At 41.6% G+C, this 24,622-nt stretch overlaps 1 protein-coding gene across 3 annotated transcripts in view; it reads left to right on the forward strand.

Moving 5' to 3' along the window:
• Window positions 1-24,622, forward strand: part of FILIP1 (filamin A interacting protein 1) — a 227,538-nt gene that overhangs the window by 172,049 nt on the left and 30,867 nt on the right. For all 3 annotated transcript variants that reach the window (XM_073569314.1, XM_073569313.1, XM_073569315.1), the window contains exons 3-4: window positions 4,401-4,574; window positions 7,807-7,985. In XM_073569314.1, coding sequence (XP_073425415.1) covers window positions 4,401-4,574; window positions 7,807-7,985 — 353 coding nt within the window. The remainder of the gene's footprint in view (window positions 1-4,400; window positions 4,575-7,806; window positions 7,986-24,622) is intronic.

Consider the following 24,622-nt stretch of genomic DNA (forward strand, 5'->3'; position numbering starts at 1 on the left):
TGTTCAGGTTTGTCCTCCTGGAACTCTTCCAGAGCACGTCTCAATTCAGGCGAGATGGCAGAAAGAACTACCCCTTCGCCTAAGATGGTAGCAGGCTTGGTCACCACAGGAGAATCAGCAAAGAAGCTATTAGAGAGGGTGTCTGCCTTGACATTCTTAGTTCCAGGAAGAAAAGAAACCACAAAATCAAAACGTGTAAAAAACAAGGCCCACCTAGCCTGTCTAGGGTTCAAGCGCTTAGACGATTCTAGGTAAATCAAATTCTTGTGGTCAGTGAGGACCACGACTTGATGCTTAGCTCCCTCCAACCAATGTCTCCACTCCTCAAATGCCCATTTCATGGCCAACAGTTCCCGATTCCCCACAACATAGTTACGTTCAGATGGAGAGAACTTTCGGGAAAAGAATGCACAGGGATTCATTTTAGATGTTACAGGATCCTTTTGGGACAAAACAGCTCCTGCACCAATCTCAGAAGCATCCACCTCTACCTGGAACGGAAGTGAGACATCAGGTTGCCGCAAAACCGGGGCGGAGGTGAATCTTCACTTCAACTCCTGAAAGGAAGAAACAGCCTCTGGAGACCAATTTAACACATCAGCACCCTTCTTAATCAAATCAGTCAATGGCTTGGCAATACTAGAAAATTTTGCTATAAATTTCCGATAAAAATTAGCAAAACCCAAAAACTTCTGAAGGGCCTTCAAAGAAGTGGGCTGAACCCAATCGTAAATAGCCTGTACCTTGGCCGGGTCATTTCAATAGTTGACGGAGACAAAACAAATCCCAAAAAATAAATCCTCTGTACTCCAAAAAGGCATTTAGATCCTTTAACATACAGGGAATTCTCCCTCAAGATCCGGAACACAGTCCGAATATGTTCCACATGAGAATCCCAATCCTTGGAGAAGATCAAAATATCATCCAGATAGATAATCAAAAATTTATCGACAAAATCTCGGAAAATATCGTTCATGAAGCACTGGAAGACAGAAGGGGCATTATTGAGCCCAAAAGGCATCACCAGGTACTCAAAATGTCTCTCTGGAGTATTAAACGCCGTCTTCCATTCATTCCCATGCTTAATGCGAATAAGATTATACGCCCCCCCGAGGTCAAGCTTGGTAAACCAGCAAGCACTTTTAACTCTAGAGAATAGATCCGAAATCAGGGGTAACGGATACTGATATTTAACAGTAATTTTGTTGAGGGCACGATAATCAATACAAGGTCTTCATGATCCATCCTTTTTGGCTACAAAAAAAATACCGGCACCTAAGGGTGACGAGGATGGTCTAATATGACCCTTCTCCAACGCCTCCTTAATATAGGATCGCATAGCCTCGTGCTCGGGTACAGATAAATTGAAGAGCCGACCCTTGGGGAATTTACACCCCAGGCTCAGTTCAATTGCACAGTCATAACTCCTATGAGGAGGCAGAGACGCAGACTCATTCTCACTAAATACATCATAAAAGTCCGCCAAATAATCAGGAACATCATGCGACTGAGGTGAGATGGAAAACACCGGAGCCTCACTAAAGGCACACCGACAACCCCAACTCACCACAGACACAGATTTCCAATCCAAAACTGGATTATGAATTTGCAACCAGGGAAACCCCAGAACAATGGTATCATGCAGATTATGCAACACCAAAAATCTGCAATTTTCTTGATGGTCTGGGGCGACCCGCATTACCACCTGGGTCCAAAACTGAGGTTTATTTTTTGCCAAAGGAGTAGCATCAATCCCCCTCAAAGGGATAGGCGTCTGCAGAGGTGTCATCGGAAATCCACAACGTTTAGCAAAATCCAAGTCCATTAGGTTTAGAGCTGCTCCCGAATCCACAAAAGCCTTGGCGGAAAATGTGGACAGGGAGCAGATCAGAGTAATAGCCAGAAGAAACTTAGGTTGAACACCACCAACAGAAAACGTGTGTGCAAAGCGTTTCTCTCGTTTAGGACAGACAGAAATAATATGCGAGGCATCTCCACAGAAAAAACACAACTTATTACTCCTTCTGAACTCCTGACGCTGCTCTCTGGACAAAACTCTATCACATTGCATAGGTTCAGACATTTGTTCAACAAGTGGCAACACTTCTCGTGCAGTTTTGCGTTCGCGCAAACGCCGATCAATCTGAATGGCTAATGACATAGAATTGTCAAGACCAGAGGGAACAGGAAATCCCACCATAGTATCTTTTACGGCTTCTGACAAACCCTTCCGAAAGAGAGCAGCCAGGGCATTATCATTCCAGGTAGTAAGTACCGCCCACTTTCGGAATTTTTGACAGTACGATTCTGCAGAATCTTGACCCTGGTTCAATGCCAGCAGGGTCTTTTCAGCCTGATCAATGGCATTAGGTTCGTCATACAACAACCCCAAGGCTTAAAAAAATGTGTTCACATTAGTCAGAATAGGATCATCAGGTTTCAAAGAAAACGCCCAATCCTGGGGATCGCCACGCAGCAAAGAGATGACAATTTTAACCTGCTGCGCGGAGCTCCCTGACGAATTAGGCTTCAAGGCAAAAAATAATTTACAATTATTTTTGAAATTCAAAAATTTAGACCGATCCCCAAAAAATACATCAGGTGTGGGAATCTTTGGTTCAGCAGCATGTGAATGAGCAAGGTAGGCGGAAATTCCCCGCACTTCCGCAGCGAGCTGCTCCACGCGATCAGACAATTGCTTTATCTCCATTGAGAGAAAAAAAAATTCCCCCTACGGCCTCAGAGATATAGAGGGAAAAATATACACACTTTTTTTTTTTACAATTCTTTCCTGCTATTGAGTACCCTAGGATCTGCGGTATGGCGGGTGATTCTGTTATGAACGAGTCACCGTAGGAGGCAGACACAAAAATAGAAGCTACGTCCAGAAAACCGGAGAAGTTGGCAACTATCAGATTGCAGACCCCTGAACCTATCAACACAACTAGCAGTAGCTGTGGGGGGTTCCTACGGTGCCCTAGACCCCTCGATCACAGCCGGAGAACTAAATAGCCTAAAGACAGAAAAGGAAATCTAAACTGCCCCAGAGCAGACCCCAAAGTAAAAGACAGCCCCCAACATATAATGACGGTGAAGCAAGATGAAAAAACACTCACACAGATAGAAAGATAGGCTGAGCAAACAATGGGGCCCAAACTAACTAAACAGGAAAGGAAAGGACGGTTGCTGTCTGCAATATGCAAAAACCCTATGAAAGACACAAGCCAACAGGCTGATATGGAAAAAGGCCCTGAAGCAGCTAGGCTTCAAAAACTAAATCAGCACTCAGGTATTTTCTGAAGACAAAGCTAAAGGAATTCAGCTCACCCCAGCAGGGAATGGCAGAAATCCAGCAAAACGAAGTCAAAGCACAAATGCAAAAAGCAAAGCAGAAAACTTAGCTTTAGAAGAGCAGGAATTCAGACTGGTATCCCAGGATCCCACAGAGAAATCACCCGTAGGGCAGAAGGGAGTCGCCGGCCTTATATCCAGTCAGTAACTCCACTCAGCCAGTCATCATCATTAGTCTCAGATGTTTGATAATCAGGCTCACTACCTTTCTTAACCAGCAGAGGGAGTTCATCGGGCCTGAGTGGTGAAGGGGAAAATGAACTCACAACACTGTCCCTTCTGAATTAGAACGTAAGCAATTAGAGCTTCATGCTGAAGTGAACTACATGGAAATCACATTTTACTGTATGTAGGCACCAAGCAAACTGGGTACAGAAAAAAAAATATTTTTAGACATTTTCACTAAAATGGAAAACACATACAAGGTGGGCTGTAGATTGCCTGCTTTACACTATATATGAAATATGTTGCATAGCACACCACTTACATTTAAACACATTACCAATTACCATGGCACACAGACATAGCCTCCATGGCCACCCATCCAACCCTGCTTATTTTTCTTATAATGGCTACGTGATGGATACATGATACTTTCCATCATTCTACATGTAGATCCCGAATAGTACAGACATGCAGTGTACAAATAACGCTGGGCATCTGTCTTCCATATGTTCTATAAACTTAGTGAGATTTGGGTAACAAACTGCCATCACTGGAGGGTATAGGTCACGTAAAATTAAGGCCTTGAATTAATGTAATAGTCAAAAATAAATAATTGACCGTAAACACATTGGAAATGTGACTGGTTATGCACTGGGAGGAAGACGCTGTGTGGACAGTACACAGCGAAGCTTCCTAGCAACATGTCATGCAATATGACCGCCGCAGTCTGTTTTTGGCAAAGAGAAGTGTATTAGTGAGGACGTTCTCGTTGTACTAACCGATGGCTTTAGCTCTCGCAACTAATGTCAGTACATCAGGTATGAAGTAAGCGTGTGTTATATAAACTGCAGCTCCTCTAATCCTATCATGTTTCATTCCCACAGGCTAGGGAGGATGTTATCCATATGCTAAAGACAGAGAGAACTAAGCCCAAAGTTTTGGAAGCACATTATGGATTTTCAGCTCCTGAGGATGTGCTGAGGGTGCTGCACAGAGATGCTATACTTGCCAAGGAAAAGTCCATAGGAGAAGATGTCTATGAGAAGCCAATGGCCGAGGTACAACACATATTCTAGGCTCTTATAGCGGGATACAGTATTTAATACTATAAATATTCATTTACATGGGTTATCTGTTATTTAGCTATATATCCATCTACTATTTATCTATCTATTGGTATTCATTTTAAATAATAAAGCTAAATTGAGTATATCTATGGCGTTTAAATATTAAAATCTATGTATGTTTGCTATAAATGTTGCTCTTTTTCAATTAAAATTCATATATGTAAATGTACTGTATATAGATAGATCTGAATTTTATAGATAGATGATAGGTGATAGATGATAGATAGATGATAGATAGATAGTGCCTTAGTTATAAGGGTCCATTTACCTTTAAGAAACTGATACGCTGCTGTAAAAGCTACATGTACTTTTTGGCAACTTCAAAGCCTCTACTTAATAGTGTCAGAGTATTATTAATACACACACTATACTAATCCTATCACGTCACCCTTCACTCCTCATAAAATGTCAGTGTGCTCAATCATAAACTGTGCATGGGACATAGTGATGTGTGACAGCTGCAGCCATATGTATATACATACATAAATACTAAATGTAAGTAAGAAGAAAAAAATGAATTTAGTGTATTTACTGTATACAGTAAATGTAAGTAAGGAGACAAAATTTTCAAAACTTCAAAATGTTTTCAATACAAGTGTGAATGCCTTGGTATGCTATCAATGAAGTTATTTATGGCTGAGGAATGTTCTGCACAGTTCAATGCACATAGGAGCATAAATCATCAAGATCCACTTTTGGCAGCTCCCTTTGCAGTTGCCGAGATGATGTCCCAGAGGTGCTCAATGTGAGACGACTCCAGAGATGCTGTAGGCCATGGTTGTACATTTAGGGTGTGCAGCTTCTCACATTAAAATAAGCAACATTCAGCTTAGCATTGTCATGTTTCGAAATGTCTTTTTGGACACTTTGAAGAAAAGCCCGTATCACTGAGTCCATGGCTAAATTAATATAATGTTGAGCTGTTAGTGTACCTGGGATGAAGACTAGAGGGGTCCAGTTCCTTTGTGAATGGCTCTTCTTGGTGTTGTCCATATGGTCTTCAGACCAATCTCTTGCTATCATTGCATCCAAAACAAATATGGGACTCACCAATGACGAGGGTAGACCTCCATTGCCATCTTGTTGTGTACCATGAAATCCTTTGAGAACAGTGGTGTGTGGTCAACTGCGCACTTGTAGTTGGATGTCCTACTCATAGCCCATTGTTGTGCAAACCCCTTCTGATGGTTTGTGTAAATACTGACACCTTAGGCGTGGTATGCAACATCTAATTTCATTTGCAGTACAGAATGGATCATTCCCGAAAGGGGTTGTATGGCCATCTCTACAAAGTGCCTTCATAATTTGTGTGCCCAAGTGCATTCAGCGCGGCAGAACATTCTTCAGACAACCATTAAGAGCCTCATTGATAGCTGTAAGTGCGTGTAGTTATGAGCGTAGAGCTCATACTTTAGATGTTTTGAAAATGTTATTTCAAAGTTTTCATCATTTGATTATCTTTATCATATCGGTGTTGAAGTTTTTTATATTCAGTAGCTATGTGGTTGTATAATCTATATCATGTATAATCACTGGCTATAAGGGCTTCTATAATATATAATATTTAAATTCAGTACCTATAGGGTTTACAGAAGCTTCCCCGGTAACTAACTAGAACCCCTATGCAGGGCCATGTATATCACATATATACCGTACATTGCAATTGTAGTAGCGTGGAGCACCTGCTGTAGCTATGTACTGGGCAAGAAGCGCCAAGCCATTTCTTTTTCTATAAACATATTGAGAAGATTTTACTATGAATTTTATTCTATGTACAGCTGTACATAAAATATCTAATTCTATATGAAAAAATTTATTTAATTAAAGGGCGCATAAATATTAAGGCTAATAGCTCGTATGCAATAATGGAATATGTATCATGTGCAAATATTCAATAACTGGGGATCTTCCACTTGGAACAAAAGCCATTAATTATTTGGAGCTAGTAGATGTGCCTAAAATGTTTTTCCAAAATTCAAGTCAGGAGCTGATTAATGCTTAATAATGCTGTGTATACCTTAGAAAAATGTCTACAGTAGCTCTAAATAGAAATGTGGTCAATTTTTAAGTTCATTTGATTGGCACTTTATTGTCTATTTAATTAGTAAAGTAGGGTTGGGTCAATTCACAGCCACGTCAGTGATCTGTGGTAGCCAGAAGGGAGCCCTGAGATCTGCCTTTTATGTCCTGGCATCCATGGTTCTTCTTTTGATTAGCTGGCCTAGTGCAACGTCACATATGCATCACGCTGTAACAATGTCTTTGCGCCAGGCCGGCTAATCAAAAGAGGAGTCAGGAATGCCGGGACGGAAGATGCAGTTCTAAGGGCTCCCATCCAGTGGTCACAGATTACTGATGTGGCCCATGGATTTAGTCTTACAATTCAATTTGCACCAACTCTAGTCATAATCAATGTGTTGCAAGTATTTGAATCACCAAACATTGAAACGAAAACACGTTCACAAGTTCAGTATTTGGTGAGTTTTTTTACCTCAGTATTTCTAAGCCAAAACCAGGAGAGGAACAATCAGAGGAAAAGTATAATAGAAATACGTCACCACTTCTGGATTTATCTCCCACTCTGGGTTTTGGCTTAAGGGGGTTTTACACATAGCAATATCGCTAGCAATATCGCTAGCACGTCACTAATTTTGTGACTTTATAGCGATATTGCTAGCAATATCGCTATGTGTGATACTTACCTCCGACCGGCTCCCCCGCTGTCCATCGCTGATCACGCAAGATCAGGCGGCTCCATTTCTCGTCGTCTGCTTCCTGCTGGGCTTCCTGCTGTGTGAGACGAGCGACGCTGGACGCGAGCGGGAGGACGTCTGGATCGCTGTGTGTGAAAGGTGAGTATCGTGCGCTGCGTCGCTGCTGCATCGCTGTGAGATCTTTCTGTATGAAAGCTCACTAGCGATCATTTAGCGATGCACCAGCGATCCTGACCGGGTCGGATCGCTGGTCGGATCGCTGGTCGGATCGCTAAATGTAAAAGGGCCTTTGCTCAACCAAAAAACTCACCAAATGCTCAACATGTCCACGTGCCATAAAAGTGCTAAATACGTTTATATTACATCTGAGTTGGGTGTTACCAAGTCACTATGCGCATATGTTTTTTTTACATTGTACATTACAATTAACTTTTTTTTTATTTGCTCAGCTGGACCGACTTGAAGAAAAACAGAAAGAAACATACAGGCGCATGCTAGAGCAGTTATTGCTAGCAGAGAAGTGCCATCGTAGGACTGTGTATGAGCTAGAAAATGAGAAGCGGAAGCATACAGACTACATGAATAAGAGTGATGACTTTACCAACTTGTTGGAGCAAGAACGTGAAAGGTGGGTACCCCACAAGATACTGCGCTGTGATTTGTACACGTCTGACCTAACATATCATGGGGTTTCAGCTCTGTCACTACATACCATTCTCCCATTCTACTCTGTGTGCTTGGTCTTTTTTCAGAACTCTCACAGATTTTAATTTGTAGTACTAAGCGTAAAAACGGCCAACTCTCCTTTGAATTATATGCGGAAAGCGGACATTGTGAATCAGGCTCCCAGTTCTCCAAATTGGTGAAGGTGCCAGACAAAAATGGCGCATCGTGTGTATATGCCATAAATCTTGGTGCAAATATATTTTGTTTAGATCTGGCACAAAAGGAAAGACGGATACCATCCAATGTTTTGACCAACAGGTGGTCTTTATCAAGGAGATCTGCCTGGATTACTACCGGATGTTAAGAGGTTGGTGCATCGGTAACACGGTCATGTTTTTGATAAGGACCACCTGTTGATGGAAACCACCTCTTGCCTTTCCTTTTGTGCCAGATCTGAGGAGTCTATTGTCTTCTTCAATGTTGAGGTCTTAACTACAGTATTATAGGACTACTATACTTTTCTCAAGCACGACTCTCACTACTGCAGTGTTGTTGGCTTTTCTATGCTTGTGCCTATATACCATAAATATCACTGCTTGGAATACCCCTTTATGGCTCAATTCTGAAAACAATGAACAAGTGAATTTATCTTCTATGTGCATGGTATGGTTGTCAAGTTTTGCCATTGTGAAGCTTGTCAGATTACGTTTGCTTGATAAAGGCCAGCTTCAGAACTAAAAGTTCAATTTTAATTGAGACCTTAATCTTATTACAATAATAAGATGTTATTAATTCTTTGAAATTTAATAATCTGCAAACACAGATGAGAGCCAACTTTTGAAATGCAATTAGCCTTGTAAGATAACTCAAAGGCAGGGCATGTGTTGTACATGTTATACCTGTTTCTGAAGACATATTGTATCAGCAGACAAGTCAAGTCAAGGTTTAGCAATAAGGTGTTACTGACAATAAAGAAGTCCTCTGTAGAGACACTTACTTGAGTATTGTATTGAGCTACCTTCTAAACGCTCATAGAGAATGAATGGAGGTGCACATGCTCAATCTCCGCTCTACTTAGGCAGGGTCCTGCAGAGCTCCAGTCTTAGGATCGATGGTGGTCCCAGCAGTCGGATCCCTGCAGATAGGGAAAACTTCCATATTTGGTTCAAAACCTTCAATTCCTTGTGTACATCGCCTAAAATAAGCCCCAAAATTATTTTTTTGTTTAATGATTTAGGTATAGAATGCTGACCAAAATCCACTTGGAAATAGCAGATAATTTTCATGGTCACCATGTAATAGGACAACACTTGAGCTTTTTTGTAAGAAAAAAAAAGAATGGAGATATAGAAGAGTTTGAGAAGCCGACGGCTTCATTTGTTACTAAGGATTTCTCAACTCGAGACTAGCCTAACATAGATGAATAGCTAGGCTCTCTTGTCTAGTAATTATAGTGATAATTATGAAAGGGATTGTAGTAGGGGATAACCCCTGTCCAAATTACCAAAGAAGAACAAGAGGAAGTATAGTAGGTACTAGTACCCCAAAAATGTCACAGGCTAAAACCTGAATAGTTAAAATTAAAAACTTTTATCATATACAAAGTGAAAAATCCTCTATATAAACATTTAACAAAACAAAACCTTCCGAGGTCTCCACAATAAATATATGTAAACCAAAATATCACATACAGAACAATAATATTAAAGGTAAGTATATAAGACAATTATACAGATACCAGATCAGAAAAGGCGTGTGATCTAATTGTGCTATCCCAAAAAGGGTATGGTAAGGATGGGAAAGGTATGAGCCCCACACATACCCTTTCCATCCTTACCATATCCTTTATAGGATAGCACCATTAGATCACATACCTTTCCTGATCTGGTGCCGGTATCATTGTCTTACTGTATATACTTACCTTTATTATTCTTTATGTGATATTTTGGATTACTATTGTCACTATTAAGGGTTTTTACTCTTATTTCATATATTCTTCAATATTTACCACTCTACCCCTATATTTTGTAAATTGTGTGTTTTACATTTATTTGTTAGAATGAAGGCTGGATATCCACATATATTTATTGTGGAGACCTGGGAAGTTTTTGTCTATTTTAGTGTTTTTATATTGGCTTGTTCCCAGTGGCGTAACTACAAAGTTATGGGCCCCGGTGCGAACTTTCAAATTGGGCCCCTCCATGCCAAAATACACGCACATCTCCACTCCGTACATCTCGTACACACGCAGCTCCGCACACCTCGTACACTCGCGGCTCTGCTCCGTACACTTCTTACACACGCGGCTCTGCTACATCCACACTGTAAATCCCTCCTGACCCCACACATAAACTTACCCTCATCCAGCACCATGACGGCCAGCACAGCAGAGTCCTGCATACACTGAGGCCCCTGATCATGTGACCCCTGACTCCTCCCCTCCTATGACCTCATCACAGGTCCTGTGCACACAGAACAGCCATCATGCGCTCCTGAATGCGCGCCTTCCCCCTGCACTTTGTAGTCACGGAGCTCCATGTGACTGGTCACTGAGAGTGATGGCAGCAGGTCTCATCCTCCATCACCTGAGACAGTGGGGGGTGGAGTGCAGAGCTCAGGGGAAGGAATAACCGAGTCCATACTGGAGGAGGGGGCGCAGGACGTGATGGAAGCCCAGGTCCCACATGAAGCTGGCTGATTCTTTGCTGGACTGGGCGGGCCCCTAAGCACTCCGGGGCCCCATCGCAGCTGCGACCTCAGTAGTGACGCCCCTGCTTGTTCCCTTTGTTTATAACAAACTTTTTCATTTGAACCTTTCAAGTTTCTGCCTGTGACATTTTTGGGGTACTAGTGCCTCCTTTACTCCCTCTTTTTCTTCTTTGGTAATTTGTGCATGTTTATGGGTGTGTGGCACAGTCCCCTTATTAGGGTGTGCCAGTTTACATTTTTTCCTTTTTGCTCTCTGTTTTGTTTGGTAGATAACCCCTGCCCATATTCACTAACAGAACATGGGGGACGGGTGTGGAGTGTTGAGAGGCAGAACAGACAGCTCTTGATCTTACAGACCCAGTGCATAATATTCGTTTGACGTTCTACAGAGCCTGAAAGCTGTGCAGGCTGAGTGCTTCTGCATTGTGTTCTGAGGGATCAATGAGGGTCTCAGGATCCGGACCCCCACCGATCGAAAGCTCTTCTATTGTTATGAGTAATTGTAATTGTTTTTCAATTTCTAAAGTTTACCATGGTCTTATTTGTTGACATTGGAAGATTTTATTTTTTTTAGAAATATTTAATTAAAAGGAAACGTTCATGTAATTTAGGGTCCACTAAAACGCCAGCATGTCATTATGCAGCTTGGGATTAGTGTTCCATACATGGCCATGTTAAAAAAATCTGGGCATTAGGTAGTAAGAGTGAGTATGAATGAGTCTGGGAATGACTTCATCAGCAGGGGCGTATGCTCATTGCAAAAATGAAGCGAAGGAAATGAAATATTTCCTCAGTGTGCCTGCTGCTGATGGACTTATCTCCAAGAAATACAGTGGGGAAATAAGTATTTGATACACTGACGATTTTACAAGTTTTCCCACCTACAAAGAATGGAGAGGTCTGTGATTTTTATCATAGGTACACTTCAACTGTGAGAGACAGAATCTTTAAAAAAAAAATCCAGAAAATCACATTGTATGATATGTACATAATTAATTTGCATGTAATCGCATGAAATAAGTATTTGATAAAACTGAAAAACAGAACTTAGTGTTTGCACACACTGCAACAGGGATTTTGGCCCACTCCTCCATACAGACCTTCTGTGTCTCAGCCCCTGACTCATGCTGTCATCAAATTACATAGCAAAAACCTGCTGACAAATTCTCTTTAAGTGTGAATATTTTGAATGAAGTAAAATATTTATTCCAATTGTAAAATACTCTAGTTGTTTTAACATTAATCTGTCACCAGGTTTGTGCTAGCCCATCTGAGAGCAGCATGATGTAGGAGCAAAGACCCTGATTCCAGCAATTTGTCACTTACTGAGTTGCTTGCTGCAGTTCTGATAAAATCACAATTTCATCTGCTGAAGATCTACCATTTCTCTGAATACTGAGCTCTGTATAGCTCCTCCACTGATTGGCAGTTTTCTGTCTATGCACAGTGTAAAGAGAAAACGGCTAATCAGTGGAGGAGCTAGGTTACATAGAGCTCATGAATATGGAGGACTACATGGCAGAAGGTTAACTAGTCCTCTAGTGATAATATCCTGATGATAAAACTGGCATTCTGTCAAAATTACAGCAAGCGGCCAAGAAAGTGACACTTTGCTAGAATCAGGGTCTCTGCCTCTACATCATACTGCTCTCAGATAAGGTGGTAAAAACCTTGTGGCAATTTCCTTTTAAGCTGAAGCATATCAGGAAAATCATTGGCGCCTGCTCTGCAGCTTTTAGAGTACTGTATGAAATCATCGCTCCCAGCCAGAAACGCCCAGTTATTAATTTAACTAGAAAGAAAACGTTCGGCTTTGAAATGTTAATTATGGAGCATAGACCTTTATTCCAGCCTATCCCCACTGGTTTGTAAAATGTAAGGTTATTTCATTTGAGAACAGAAAGGGAACTATAGGGAGCCATAAACCATATGGCCTCTTTTCTAGCATTCTTTGAGTATGATGTACAACTCACTCCTCTGAGGATCATACATAAACCCCAGGATATCTGCTGTTAGAAGAGAACTTGATGCTTAATATTTTAATATGTTCAGTTTATACCTAGATGTGACTTAGAATCTAGCCATACATAGGAAGCATGGGCCTGATATTCAGGTTCCTGGACAGAGAAACGTGTGGGGTCTGGGGACATGTGCGGGGTCCGACTGTACTTGGACACCTGGTTTATCTGGGTTCATGGATACATTGGCTCATAATATGTAGCTGAATGGGTGGATTTTCTGCAAGTTTTTTGGACTTTTTGTAACGCTGATAAGCTGGATGGTTGGACAAGATCTCATTGTCAAACTTCAGATGAAGCTCCAGGAGAGGTTGTAGAAGACTTTTAGGAAACTATCACTCAATTGTCGATAGCTCCAGAGCAGCAGTGTCTGATGGCGTCCATAAAACCAACAGACCCTTGTTTCTATTCTGTGTATTTTATAATATGGCATATTTTCTAGTGTTCTTTTTAATCTTATATGCCAATAATTACAGAAAAGTTCCAAAACAAAAGCATTTTCAGCCCTGGGCTGAATACTGCTCAGGATACTTGGCTAACCTTATACTGGAAGTGGTCGTGGACAGCAGCATGGATTGGACCTTTTACCTGATCAATCATGTTTTTTGGATGGCTAATTTTCTCTGATCTTCTTCTGCTGTCTCCGCTGACCTCCTCTGAGCACATTGGCCGCTGTGATCAAACATTCTTCTGTCTTGAGTCATCCTGGCTCTCAGATACTTCTGGCTGCTCTTCCAGTGATGTAATCTTGAAACTACATCACCTGCAAAGGAAACCGATCTGCAAGCAATAAAGAATACAGTTACTTTAAAGCAAAATTGTGTAATCGATGTACGCAGGCTTAGGGCTTGATCTGGGTTTGTTAGTTGAGCCGATCAAGCTTCTTTTCGGATAAAGAAATAGAACAAAACCGAGTTAGGACTCTACCACAGCTTCTAAATGTAGAAACATTACAGCAATTCGCTTCCTTTAAGCTACCTATGTAAAACAGCCAGAGAAAAAGTGATATACTATATGAGTTCAGATGTGCATACGCTTAACCCTTTGATGATATATTATATATTTTTTTCTATCACAAACTCATACTTTTGAGCCCTAAATAGAGCCTAAGACACAAGATACCTTCTAAAAATAAATTTCAGAATCTCACTTTCACTTCAAAGAAAAATATATTGGAACATATAGCATAGACTATAGACTCATAGAATGTTAAAGATGGAAGGGACCTTCAGGGCCAGCGTGTCCAACCCTGCTCAATGCAGGATTCACTAAACCAGATGTCTGCCCATCATCTGAAGACTTCCATTGGAGGAGAACTCACCACCTCTTGTGGCAGCCTGTTCCACTCATTGATCACCCTCAGTGTCAAAAAGGTTTTTCTAATATCTTTTCTGTATCTTCTCCCCTTTTAGTTTCATTCCATTGCTTCTTGAGTATCCATGTAAAAATAAGAATAATGATGATCCCTCAACACTGTGACATCCCTTCAGGTATTTGTAGACAGCTATAAAGTCTCCTCTTAGTCTTATTTTCTGCAAGCTAAACATTCTCAAATCCTTTAACCGTTCCTCGTAGGACATACTTTGCAGTCCGCTCACCATCCTGGTAGCTCTTCTTTGAACTTGCTCCAGTTTTGAATGTCTTTTTTTATACCAATAGCAGCTTTTATGTGCTTTATATTAATCTATAAGCGTTAGTATGAGGTTGGTCCTCCCTTTTACACCTAAACTAGACTCCTTTTCTCTGGTAAGGCTTTCTACAAGAGTTTAGAGCATGTCCAAGGGAGTTTTTTGCTCATTAATTCAGAATAGCATATGTAAGGTCAGACATTGATGTTGGATGATAGGAACTGGCTCACAATCTACATTCTAGTTCATCCTTTCTATAGAGTTGAGGTCAGAGCTCTGTGAGGCCCAGTCAAATTCTTCTACACCATAGTCACTCAATTATGTCTTTATGTACCTTGCTTTGTGCACTGGGGCACAATACCTTCGGCACACTGTTCCCATAAAGATGAAAGCATACAATTGGCCAAAATGTCTTGGTATGCTTAAGTATTATTTTCCCTTCTCTGGAACTAAAGGATCTATGCCAACCCCTGAAAACCATCAGCTCAGTAAGTGATACATCACTGGAATCAGCCTCTGCCTCTACATTATGCTGCTCTCAGACAGAATAGCAAAGACCTGGTGACAGATTGAGAGAAAGAGCTTGCAATCTACAAGCTGTCTCCACGGGACACTCTAAGCAGCTGACCCCATCTTTTGGAATTAGCTAATTAAGGAAACTCCTAATGTCTAACAGATATGAGGATGTGCATCAGGGATGTGGAGAAGCAGATTTATGACCGAGATAAGACTTGGGAGAAAGAAAAGGATCTGTGTTCGTTGTCTGCTTACTAGAAATTTAGAAGGGAGGTTTGTATGAACTGTGTCAATCTAATAGAAAAGTAATATTTTAGGAAACGTGATGAAGTGGCAAACTCAAAGCATGGTTTCACATCACTGGGCAATGTCCAGAATCTCTCAATTGAATAATAGTCTGGTAGATGAGGCTACACCTATCATATTACGGGTCTATGCAACTGTAAAATCACGAAAAAAATTGATGGCAATGTTTAGCACCTGCGACCTTGAAGAGCAAAGATATCGTAAATGTAGTGAATCTCAATTTTCTGAAAACTGAAGCCACATCCCATGACCAGCCCTGTTTTAAGTCATCAAGGGCAGGTAAGTGGGTGTAACTCTCTGTGACCAGTGTTTAGTAACTTTCTCTGTCAATCCATTTTATTTTATGTAATTGCATATCCTGTATAGTTTTGTCCCTTTTGTACAATCTTTTGTATATTTTTTATAAACACTGCCTATCTTTCTGGATTAAATATAAAATGTAATAGTTGTGTTCTTTTTGTCCAGTACATACATTACCTCAAAATATTGTCCAATTGGCCTCTCCACAGGGAGAGCATGTGACTATTTTCTGTTTGTTTTCCTGTATCTGTGTATGAGAGAAGAAGCAGCCTGCTGTAGATGCTGCACAGAGAGACACACAAATGATTTATTCCTAATCTATTAAGCTTATCAAATATTGTTCCTGAATAAAGAAGCTCTGTTGTCACACGCTTGGAAAGTATCCTGAATAATCCACTGCCAACAGGTTATGGACCCAGAGTGACAAAGAGCCCCAGAGTAACACAGCAACAGAAGCCCAGAGCAAAAGCAGCACAGAGCAACAAAGAAGATATCCACTAGCAGCAATCCTGTCAAGTAGAGTTGAGCGACTTTGGTTGGATCGGGTTTCATGAAACAAAATTTGTTTCAGAGGAAACTGGTCCGACTAGGGCAAAAAAAGTCGGAGTTTCGTCCGAAACCCGACCCCAATGCAAGTCAATGGGGAATAAAAGTCGGCATTGAGCAGATGACATTCATCCACTCAATGCCGACTTTTATTCCCCATTGACTTGCATTGGGGTCGGGTTCCGGACAAAACTCTGACTTTTTTTGCCCTAGTCGGACCAGTTTCATCTGAAACAAATTTTGTTTCATGAAACCCGATCCGACCAAAGTCAATCAACTCTACTGTCAAGTTCTCAGTGAAAAACCTCACTAACCAGAACTATCAGTCCTGGAAATTCAAGTTTAAGATGCTGCTCATAAGGGAAGTTACATGGAAATATACTCAGAAACAAGTGCTTCATCCAATACCAGATGATTGGCTAGAGACGGAACAGAAAGCACAAAGCACGATCTCCCTCAGTGTAGATGATAATCAGATTGTGTATATATGCAAGTGTGCAACTGCAAAGGAGATGTGGGATGAGTTACAGAAAGATCATGGAAGATCAAATCTCAGCAATAAGCTTTATCTCATGAGAAAGCTGTATCAGTCTAAGTTAAGTGATGGACAGAATATGCAGGACTATATAAGAAACACCGTAGAGATTGTGGAGCATCTCAAGGGAATTGGAGAAGAAATTAAAGATTTTGATGTTGTTACACTTCTATTAAGTGGTCTTCCAGAAAATTTGACATACTTGCGACTGCACTAGATGCACGGCCAGATGATGAGCTGACACTAGAGTATGTTAAAGGCAAACTTGTGGATGAATTCAAGAGAAAAACAGCTTGTAAGTAGCAGTAATGAATCCAGAGCAGAAACAGCATAAAAGACAGGATTTCCCTAACTATAAGAGCAATCTAAGAGAAACTCGTGAATGTTTTCTCTGTAAAAAGCCCGGCCATCTTAAAGCAGACTGCAGAATTTGGAAAGCAAGAATGAGTCAGCTTAAAAAGCAGAACAGTCATTAAAGGGTTAAAACAGCTGTAAAGGAAGATTCTGCATGTTCTGAAGCTGCATTTAATGCCAGTACAAGCCCATCTGCAAAGCATATATGGTGCATAGGTTCTGGTGCAAGCAGCCATATGACAAATAAGGATTTCATCACTGACCTTAATGAAAGCAAGTCAGAAAAGGTCATCTTAGATAATGGTCTCTATATGACTTCAGGAGTAGAAGACGGCTACCTCCTCTGTCTAGTTTCTTCAGCACAAATCAGAAAGATTCCAATAAAGGATGTTCTCTATATTCCCAGCCTTGAAAGTAATCTTCTGTCAGTAAAGAAGCTCACACAAAAGGGGAATGTAGTTACTTGTAGAGATAACAGCTGCATCATCTCAAAGAAGGGTCACACTCTCGCAGAAGGAAAAATCCAAGATGAACTTTATCAGCTAAAATGCAAAGAAAGAGTATACAGTGCTAGACAAGATCTGCATAAGAACTGTATCCAGGCTTGGACTGGCCCACAGGAGAACAGGAGAATCCTCCTGTGGGCCCCTGTGCAAGAGTGGGCCACCACCCTCTTATGTGAGCATCACTTGGCACAATATACTTGAATCACTAAGTACAAAGGCAGCATCTTACTCATTTACCAATCCATTTCATTGTTATATAAATTTATGATTAAGTAGTTGAAAAATGGGCCCTTAAGAGTTGGTTATTAGTGGGCCCTTTGCACCCCTGTCTGACACTGACTGTATCCATGTATGGCAAAGACGTCTTGGGCACAGAGACCCAGAAGCAGTAAGGAAGCTAGCTCAACTTGCAAATGGTATTGAACTCAACCAGTGTAGTCAAATGATGAAGTGCACTAGCTGTCTTAAAGGGAAAATGTCTAGAAAATTCTTTCCTAAAATAAGCACCACTAGATCTGCACAGCCACTGGATCAGATACATACAGATGTATGTTGTCCAATGAGTGTTCAAACTCCAAGCAAGAAGAGATATTTTCTCACATTTACTTATGACTACTCCAGATATCCAGTCGCCTACCTGCTTCACAGTAAGGATGAAGTTCCACAGAAACTTGAAGAATATCTTGCTGTAGTGTTTCACAAATTTGGAAGAATGCCAAAAGCCCTGCGTGCAGATAATGGAAATGAATATACAAATGGTAAGGTGCAAACCATTTTGAAAAAGAGTGGAATCGTGTTCCAGACTACCATTCCATACAACCCAGAACAAAATGGCATTGCAGAGAGAAAGAACCGTACTCTTTGTGAAAGTGGAAGAAGTATGTTGTTTGACGCAAATCTACCTACAACATATTGGGGAGAAGCCATCATGACAGCTTGCTATCTTCAAAACAGAGTGCCAGGTAAAGCCACAGATAAAACTCCATATGAGCTATGGAACTGTGAGAAACCTAACCTGAAGCACCTCAGGATATTTGGAAGCACAATGTTTGTGTATATTCCCACAGAAAAACGATCCAAGTGGTAATCACATGCAAAGCACGGAGTCCTGGTGAGCTATAGCAAAACTCAAAAGGGATACAGAATCCTGCACCAAGAGACCAATACAGTAACAATCAGCAGAAATGTAGTGATTGATGAATACTCTGTATCGCTCAAATTCCATGAAGTTACACCAGTTATTCAACCCAAGAAGCAAGAACAAGAATCTCAATCACCAAACCCATATGCCGAAATGGAAAACACTGAAGCGTGGATAAGCTCTGAAGCCACCAAGGAAGACAAGGAAGAACAAAGTCAACCTCAAGTCAGGAGATCAGAAAGGCCAAACAAAGGTATCCCAGCTAGACGCCTTTCTTATATGGTCAGAACTCTTCCTGAATCACAGCCACAGTCGGAATTCTCTGCCGACGTGTAAGCAAGCCATGCCAAAGAGACTGGCATGTAATTAAGAGAACTCTTCAATATCTTAAAGAAACTCAAAGGCTAAATCTTAAGATATCTGCATCAGGAGATCTCACTCTCAGAGATTATGTGGATACAGATGGGCTGGAGATTCAAGTGATCGGAAATCAACAAGTGGTTACTTGGTCAAGTAGAAAATTCAATTTCTTGATCCAGCAGAAAACCAATGCAAGTCACATTATCTTCTACAGTGAAGAAGTAATTTGGTTGAAACAACTTTTGGAAGATTTCGGCAAGCCACTAGCTCAACCAACAGTTGAGTTGTGGCCAAAAGTATTGACACCCCTGCAATTCTGTCAGATAATACTCAGTTTCTTCCTGAAAATGATTGCAAACACAAATTCTTTGGTATTATTATCTTCATTTAATTTGTCTTAAATGAAAAAACACAAAAAGAATTGTCCTAAAGCCAAATTGGATATAATTCCACACCAAACATAAAAAAGAGGGTGGACAAAACTATTGGCACTGTTCGAAAAATCATGTGATGCTTCTCTAATTTGTGTAATTAACAACACCTGTAACTTACCTGTGACACCTAACAGGTGTTGGCAATAACTAAATCACACTTGCAGCCAGTTGACATGGATTAAAGTTGACTCAACCTCTGTGTCCTTGTGTGTACCACATTGCGCATAGAGAAAAGAAAGAAGACTAAAGAACTGTCTGAGGACTTGAGAAACCAAATTGTGAGGAAGCATGAGCAATCTCAAGGCTACAAAGTCCATCTCCAAAGACCAGAATGTTCCTGTGTCTACCGTGCGCAGTGTCATCAAGAAGTTTAAAGCCCATGGCACTGTGGCTAACCTCCCTAGATGTGGACGGAAAAGAAAAATTGACAAGAGATTTCAACGCAAGATTGTGCGGATGTTGGATAAAGAACCTCGACTAACATCCAAACAAGTTGAAGCTGCCCTGCAGTCCGAAGGTACAACAGTGTCAACCCGTACTATCCGTCGGCGTCTGAATGAAAAGGGACTGTATGGTAGGAGACCCAGGAAGACGCCACTTCTTACCCCGAGACATAAAAAAGCCAGGCTGGAGTTTGCCAAAACTTACCTGAAAAAGCCTAAAACGTTTTGGAAGAATGTTCTCTGGTCAGTTGAGACAAAAGTAGAGCTTTTTGGGCAAAGGCATCAACATAGAATTTACAGGAGAAAAAAAGAGGCATTCAAAGAAAAGAACACGGTCCCTACAGTCAAACATGGCGGAGGTTCCCTGATGTTTTGGGGTTGCTTTGCTGCCTCTGGCACTGGACTGCTTGACCGTGTGCATGGCATTATGAAGTCACAAGACTACCAACAAATTTTGCAGCATAATGTAGGGCCCAGTGTGAGAAAGCTGGGTCTCCCTCTGAGGTCATGGGTCTTCCAGCAGGACAATGACCCAAAACACACTTCAAAAAGGCACTAGAAAATGGTTTGAGAGAAAGCACTGGAGACTTCTAAGGTGGCTAGCAATGAGTCCAGACCTGAATCCCATAGAACACCTGTGGAGAGATCTAAAAATGGCAGTTTGGAGAAGGCACCCTTCAAATATCAGGGACTTGGAGCAGTTTGCCAATGAAGAATGGTCTAAAATTCCAGCAGAGCATTGTAAGAAACTCATTGATGGCTACCGGAAGCGGTTGGTCGCAGTTATTTTGGCTAAAGGTTGTGCTACCAAGTATTAGGCTGAGGGTGCCAATACTTTTGTCTGGCCCATTTTTGGAGTTTTGTGTGAAATGATCAATGTTTTGCTTTTTGCTTCATTCTCTTTTGTGTTTTTTCATTTAAGACAAATTAAATGAAGATAATAATACCAAAGAATTTGTGTTTGCAATCATTTTCAGGAAGAAACTGAGTATTATCTGACAGAATTGCAGGGGTGTCAATACTTTTGTCCACAACTGTATCTTTGAGGACAACCAAGGATGCATTAAACTTGCCAGCAGTGGGAAGATTAGTGCAAGGACTAAGGGTGGTTTCACATTACCGTTTCAGGCAGCAGTGTCGACCTGCGCACAGCCGCCGCTAAGCCCCGCCCCCTACCACGCCTCCTCCGGTAGCTCCGCCTATGGGCGCATGACACTGCATGTGCGCATGACACTGCATGTGCGCAGGTGTGTTTGGCGGTGCATGCGTCCTTTTGACAGTGTGCCGACCAGCGCCAAACGCAACCTGCTGCAATTTGGTGCGCTTGGCGCACCGTCAAAAGGACGCATGCGCCGCCAAATGCATGCCTGCGCACGGCCTGCGTCCCCAGTGGTAAAGATAGGGGACGCAGGTCGCATGCAGCGTCATGCGCCCATAGGCGGGGCTACCGGAGGAAGCGTGGCAGGGGCGGGGCTTAGTGGCGGCCGTGCGCAGGCCAATGCTGCTGCCTGAAACGCTAATGTGAAACCACCCTAAGAACATTGATGTAAAACATCACCACTTACTTGACTTAGTGGAACGTGGTGTACTCAAGTTTGTTTACTGCAAGCCTGACAAGATGATAGCCAATGGTATGATAAAGCCATTATCAAGAGCCAAGTTTGTGGACTTCAGAACCGCACTGGGACTAATAGATTAAGTAGTTGTTGAGTGGGAGTGTTGGAATGTGTTTGGTGCAACAACTCAATTCCTGTCTATGAGTGTTTAGTTGCTAGATTTGCATGCTGTTTATAAAGTTAGAACAAAAAAAAACTCCCAGAGGCTCACACAGGGAGAGCATGTGACTATACTTTCTGTTTTCCTGTGTCTGTGTGTGAAAGAAGCAGCCTGCTGTAGATGCTACACAGATATAAACACACAAATGATTTATTCCTGATCTATTAAGCTATTCATATATTGTTCCTGAATAAAGAAGCTCTGTTGTCACACGCTTGAAGAGTATTCTGAATAATCCGCTGCCAACAATTGAGCTGTGAAAAAATGCTGCGATTTTTTTATGTCATCATGCCAGCTTGAAGCAGAGTGGCAAAAAAGGTCGGTGCTGGGAAGCAGCTTGTCGTGATAAGGCACGGCTAAACCTGCCCCATCAAATTCTTCAAAAGTGACTGAAGTAACATTTCTAGTAAGGTGAACTGAGGCACATCTCTGAATTTATTTAGTGGTGTGTGCTTTTTAAAGGAAACCTGTCACCAGAAAAATGCTATTTAACTGCAGATATTTGGATATCAACATTGCAGGGAGAAAATTACCTTTGTTCCCCCCTCAGCGCTGGTGCTCATTTAGTCACACTCCCTTGGAAAAAAGCAGAACACGAAACGCGCGTCAGGGGTACCACGGCCATTTAAAGGTACAATGCTTAACTCCCAGCAACAAAAGTTTTCTCCCTGTGATTCTATGCACTTTATTCCATATATTGCTTGATCTCTATTTTGGTACTCTGTTGAACCCTTAGCATTTATTCATTTGAGCAATTTTTTGAGGGCACAATTGCCTTTGGGAACAGGGATTTAGCTGGTTTTCCACAATATGGGATGTATATTGTGATTTCCTCTTTACTCTAATGCACTTCATATGAACTATATCCTCTTTATTTTAGATTTAATTCTATTAATCTGAACCTACATCCTCATGTGGTCTTTGGAAGTTGTACTTTTTACTCCATATGCACGTTTAAGCATTCACCTTTTTGACCACTGAATGGCTATAAATCTTTTTTAGGATATATTTTTGGAATCTATTATATTGATAAGATATATTCTGGTTCCTGTACTTCTTAATGACAGTTTTTTTGCATCTGTTGTATATTATAATAACATTTCTGTGATTTTATTGCATAAAAGCTTCCTATTTTTCTTTTTTGATTGATCTGAGTATACAGGGCGGCTGCTGTAACTGCGCTCCAGGCACTGACTGACATCAGGCCCCAATGCAGAGCCAGTGTCAGTCAGGGCTTTGGGCACGGTTTCAGTGACAGTGGTGGCACTTACTCTGGTTCAGTCACAGCTCTGCAGGTTAGTAGCATTTTTTCTGGTGACAGTTTCCCTTTATTGATTTCAGCACATCGTATTCCAGGGAGCCCTTCATTAACACTGACGCACCTAATGCTTAAAAAAGGCTTAGTATGCAAATGAGCTCCTTTTCAGATTGAAAGAAAACAAGCTAGATAGTGCCACCTAGTGGAGTTAGTTTTTCTGAAAGTCAGTGTTTGATATTATAGTGGAAGTTGTCTCAAAGAAAACTAAATGTAAACTAATCAGGGACTTAACCCCTGTAAAAATCATGCCTGTAGACTACTATGGGTCATCAGTGACAAGAATCAGTGCTCTGATGCCATCTGTGTGGTATCTGTTTGCTGTTTGTTTTTACTGACTGATAGAAGACACTTGAGAAACCTCCCATCAGTTTTTTTTGGACAAGGGAGCATGCACACAGACGTATTTCTCGGGTGTGAATCACATTGCAATTCTCAGACTGACCGTCTGCTCTCCTGACCTGAGCATGACAACTGCCTAGAAATACATCCCGCTGTCACGCTCAGGTCAGGAGAGGTGCTGGGCTAGTCCGTGCAATGCGATGTGATCCTCACACAAGAAATACGGGTGTGTGTCTGTGCCCTAAAACAAAAACTGGAGAAACTGATGGTAATAACTGACACCCCCATCAAAACCTGATGGAAATCTGATCCAAAACACTAATGAAAATCAGTCAGTTTTCTCGGTACAAGAAACATACAAATGTCTGAATGAGGTCTAATTTGGTCTCATTTCGTCCAACTTTCAAGGTATTTCTCTGCAGCCATAGGCTTGCTTACACTGCTCTGCCACCCAGTGCTTCTGCTCAGCAACTTGCATTTCTCCAAATTACAAGTGATGTGGCTAGTGCCTGGAAGCCATCCAGGTTTATACTTGCATTACTTCATTTTCCATACTTCCCATGATGCGTTCCTGGGTCCTCGGGAGTGCACAATGATTTTCAAAGCCTCTGCATCTTTCAGTGTTATATTTGGTGTTGAAATTGCAACTTTTTTGCTTTAATTTTGTGAAAATCTGGGCAAAAACCCTAAGAATTTTTACTGCAAATTTTGCAAACGACATAGGGTAATAAAAACAAAAACTGAAAAGCCAGAATTACTATTTTTTCGGATACCACAACACTGCAATAAAATGCAATATGAGGTTAATAATACATCATTTCTACCCCAAAAATGGTAGCCAAAAAACATTAGCTGTCCCATCCAGCACCTCTTATCTTCTAACGGTGACATCCTCTTCTTTGCTGCCTGCCATGGCTCCTGTGCAGGTGCACTGCTCTGCCCTGTTGAGGGCAGAGCAGAGTCCTGCAGTGCGCAGGCGCCAAACCTCTCCCGGCGCCTGCGCAATGCAGTATTCTGCTCTGCCCTCAACAGGGCAGAGCAGTGCACCTGCACAGGAGCCACGACAGGCAAAGAAGAAGATGTCATCGTTAGAAGAAGGGAGGCGCCAGACCGCAACACCCATCGGACCAAGACCGGACCGCCCCCCCCGGTGAGTATAATCTAACTTCTTTTTCTTATCTTTCAGGTTACATCGGGGGCTTATCTACAGCATTACAGAATGCTGTAGATAAGCCCTTGATGGCGGTGTCGGCAGCTGATAGGCGAAAAATAGGGTGACAGATTCCCTGTAAAGACGCTCGCCCACATGCAGGACACAGCAGGCAACAGCTCGATGCGCACGGACACAACAAAAATCTGGTTGCTAGCAT

Source organism: Dendrobates tinctorius, unplaced genomic scaffold, assembly GCF_039654945.1.
Source record: "Dendrobates tinctorius isolate UK_male_01 unplaced genomic scaffold, ASM3965494v1 ptg000024l, whole genome shotgun sequence".
Classification (NCBI taxonomy): domain Eukaryota; kingdom Metazoa; phylum Chordata; class Amphibia; order Anura; family Dendrobatidae; genus Dendrobates; species Dendrobates tinctorius.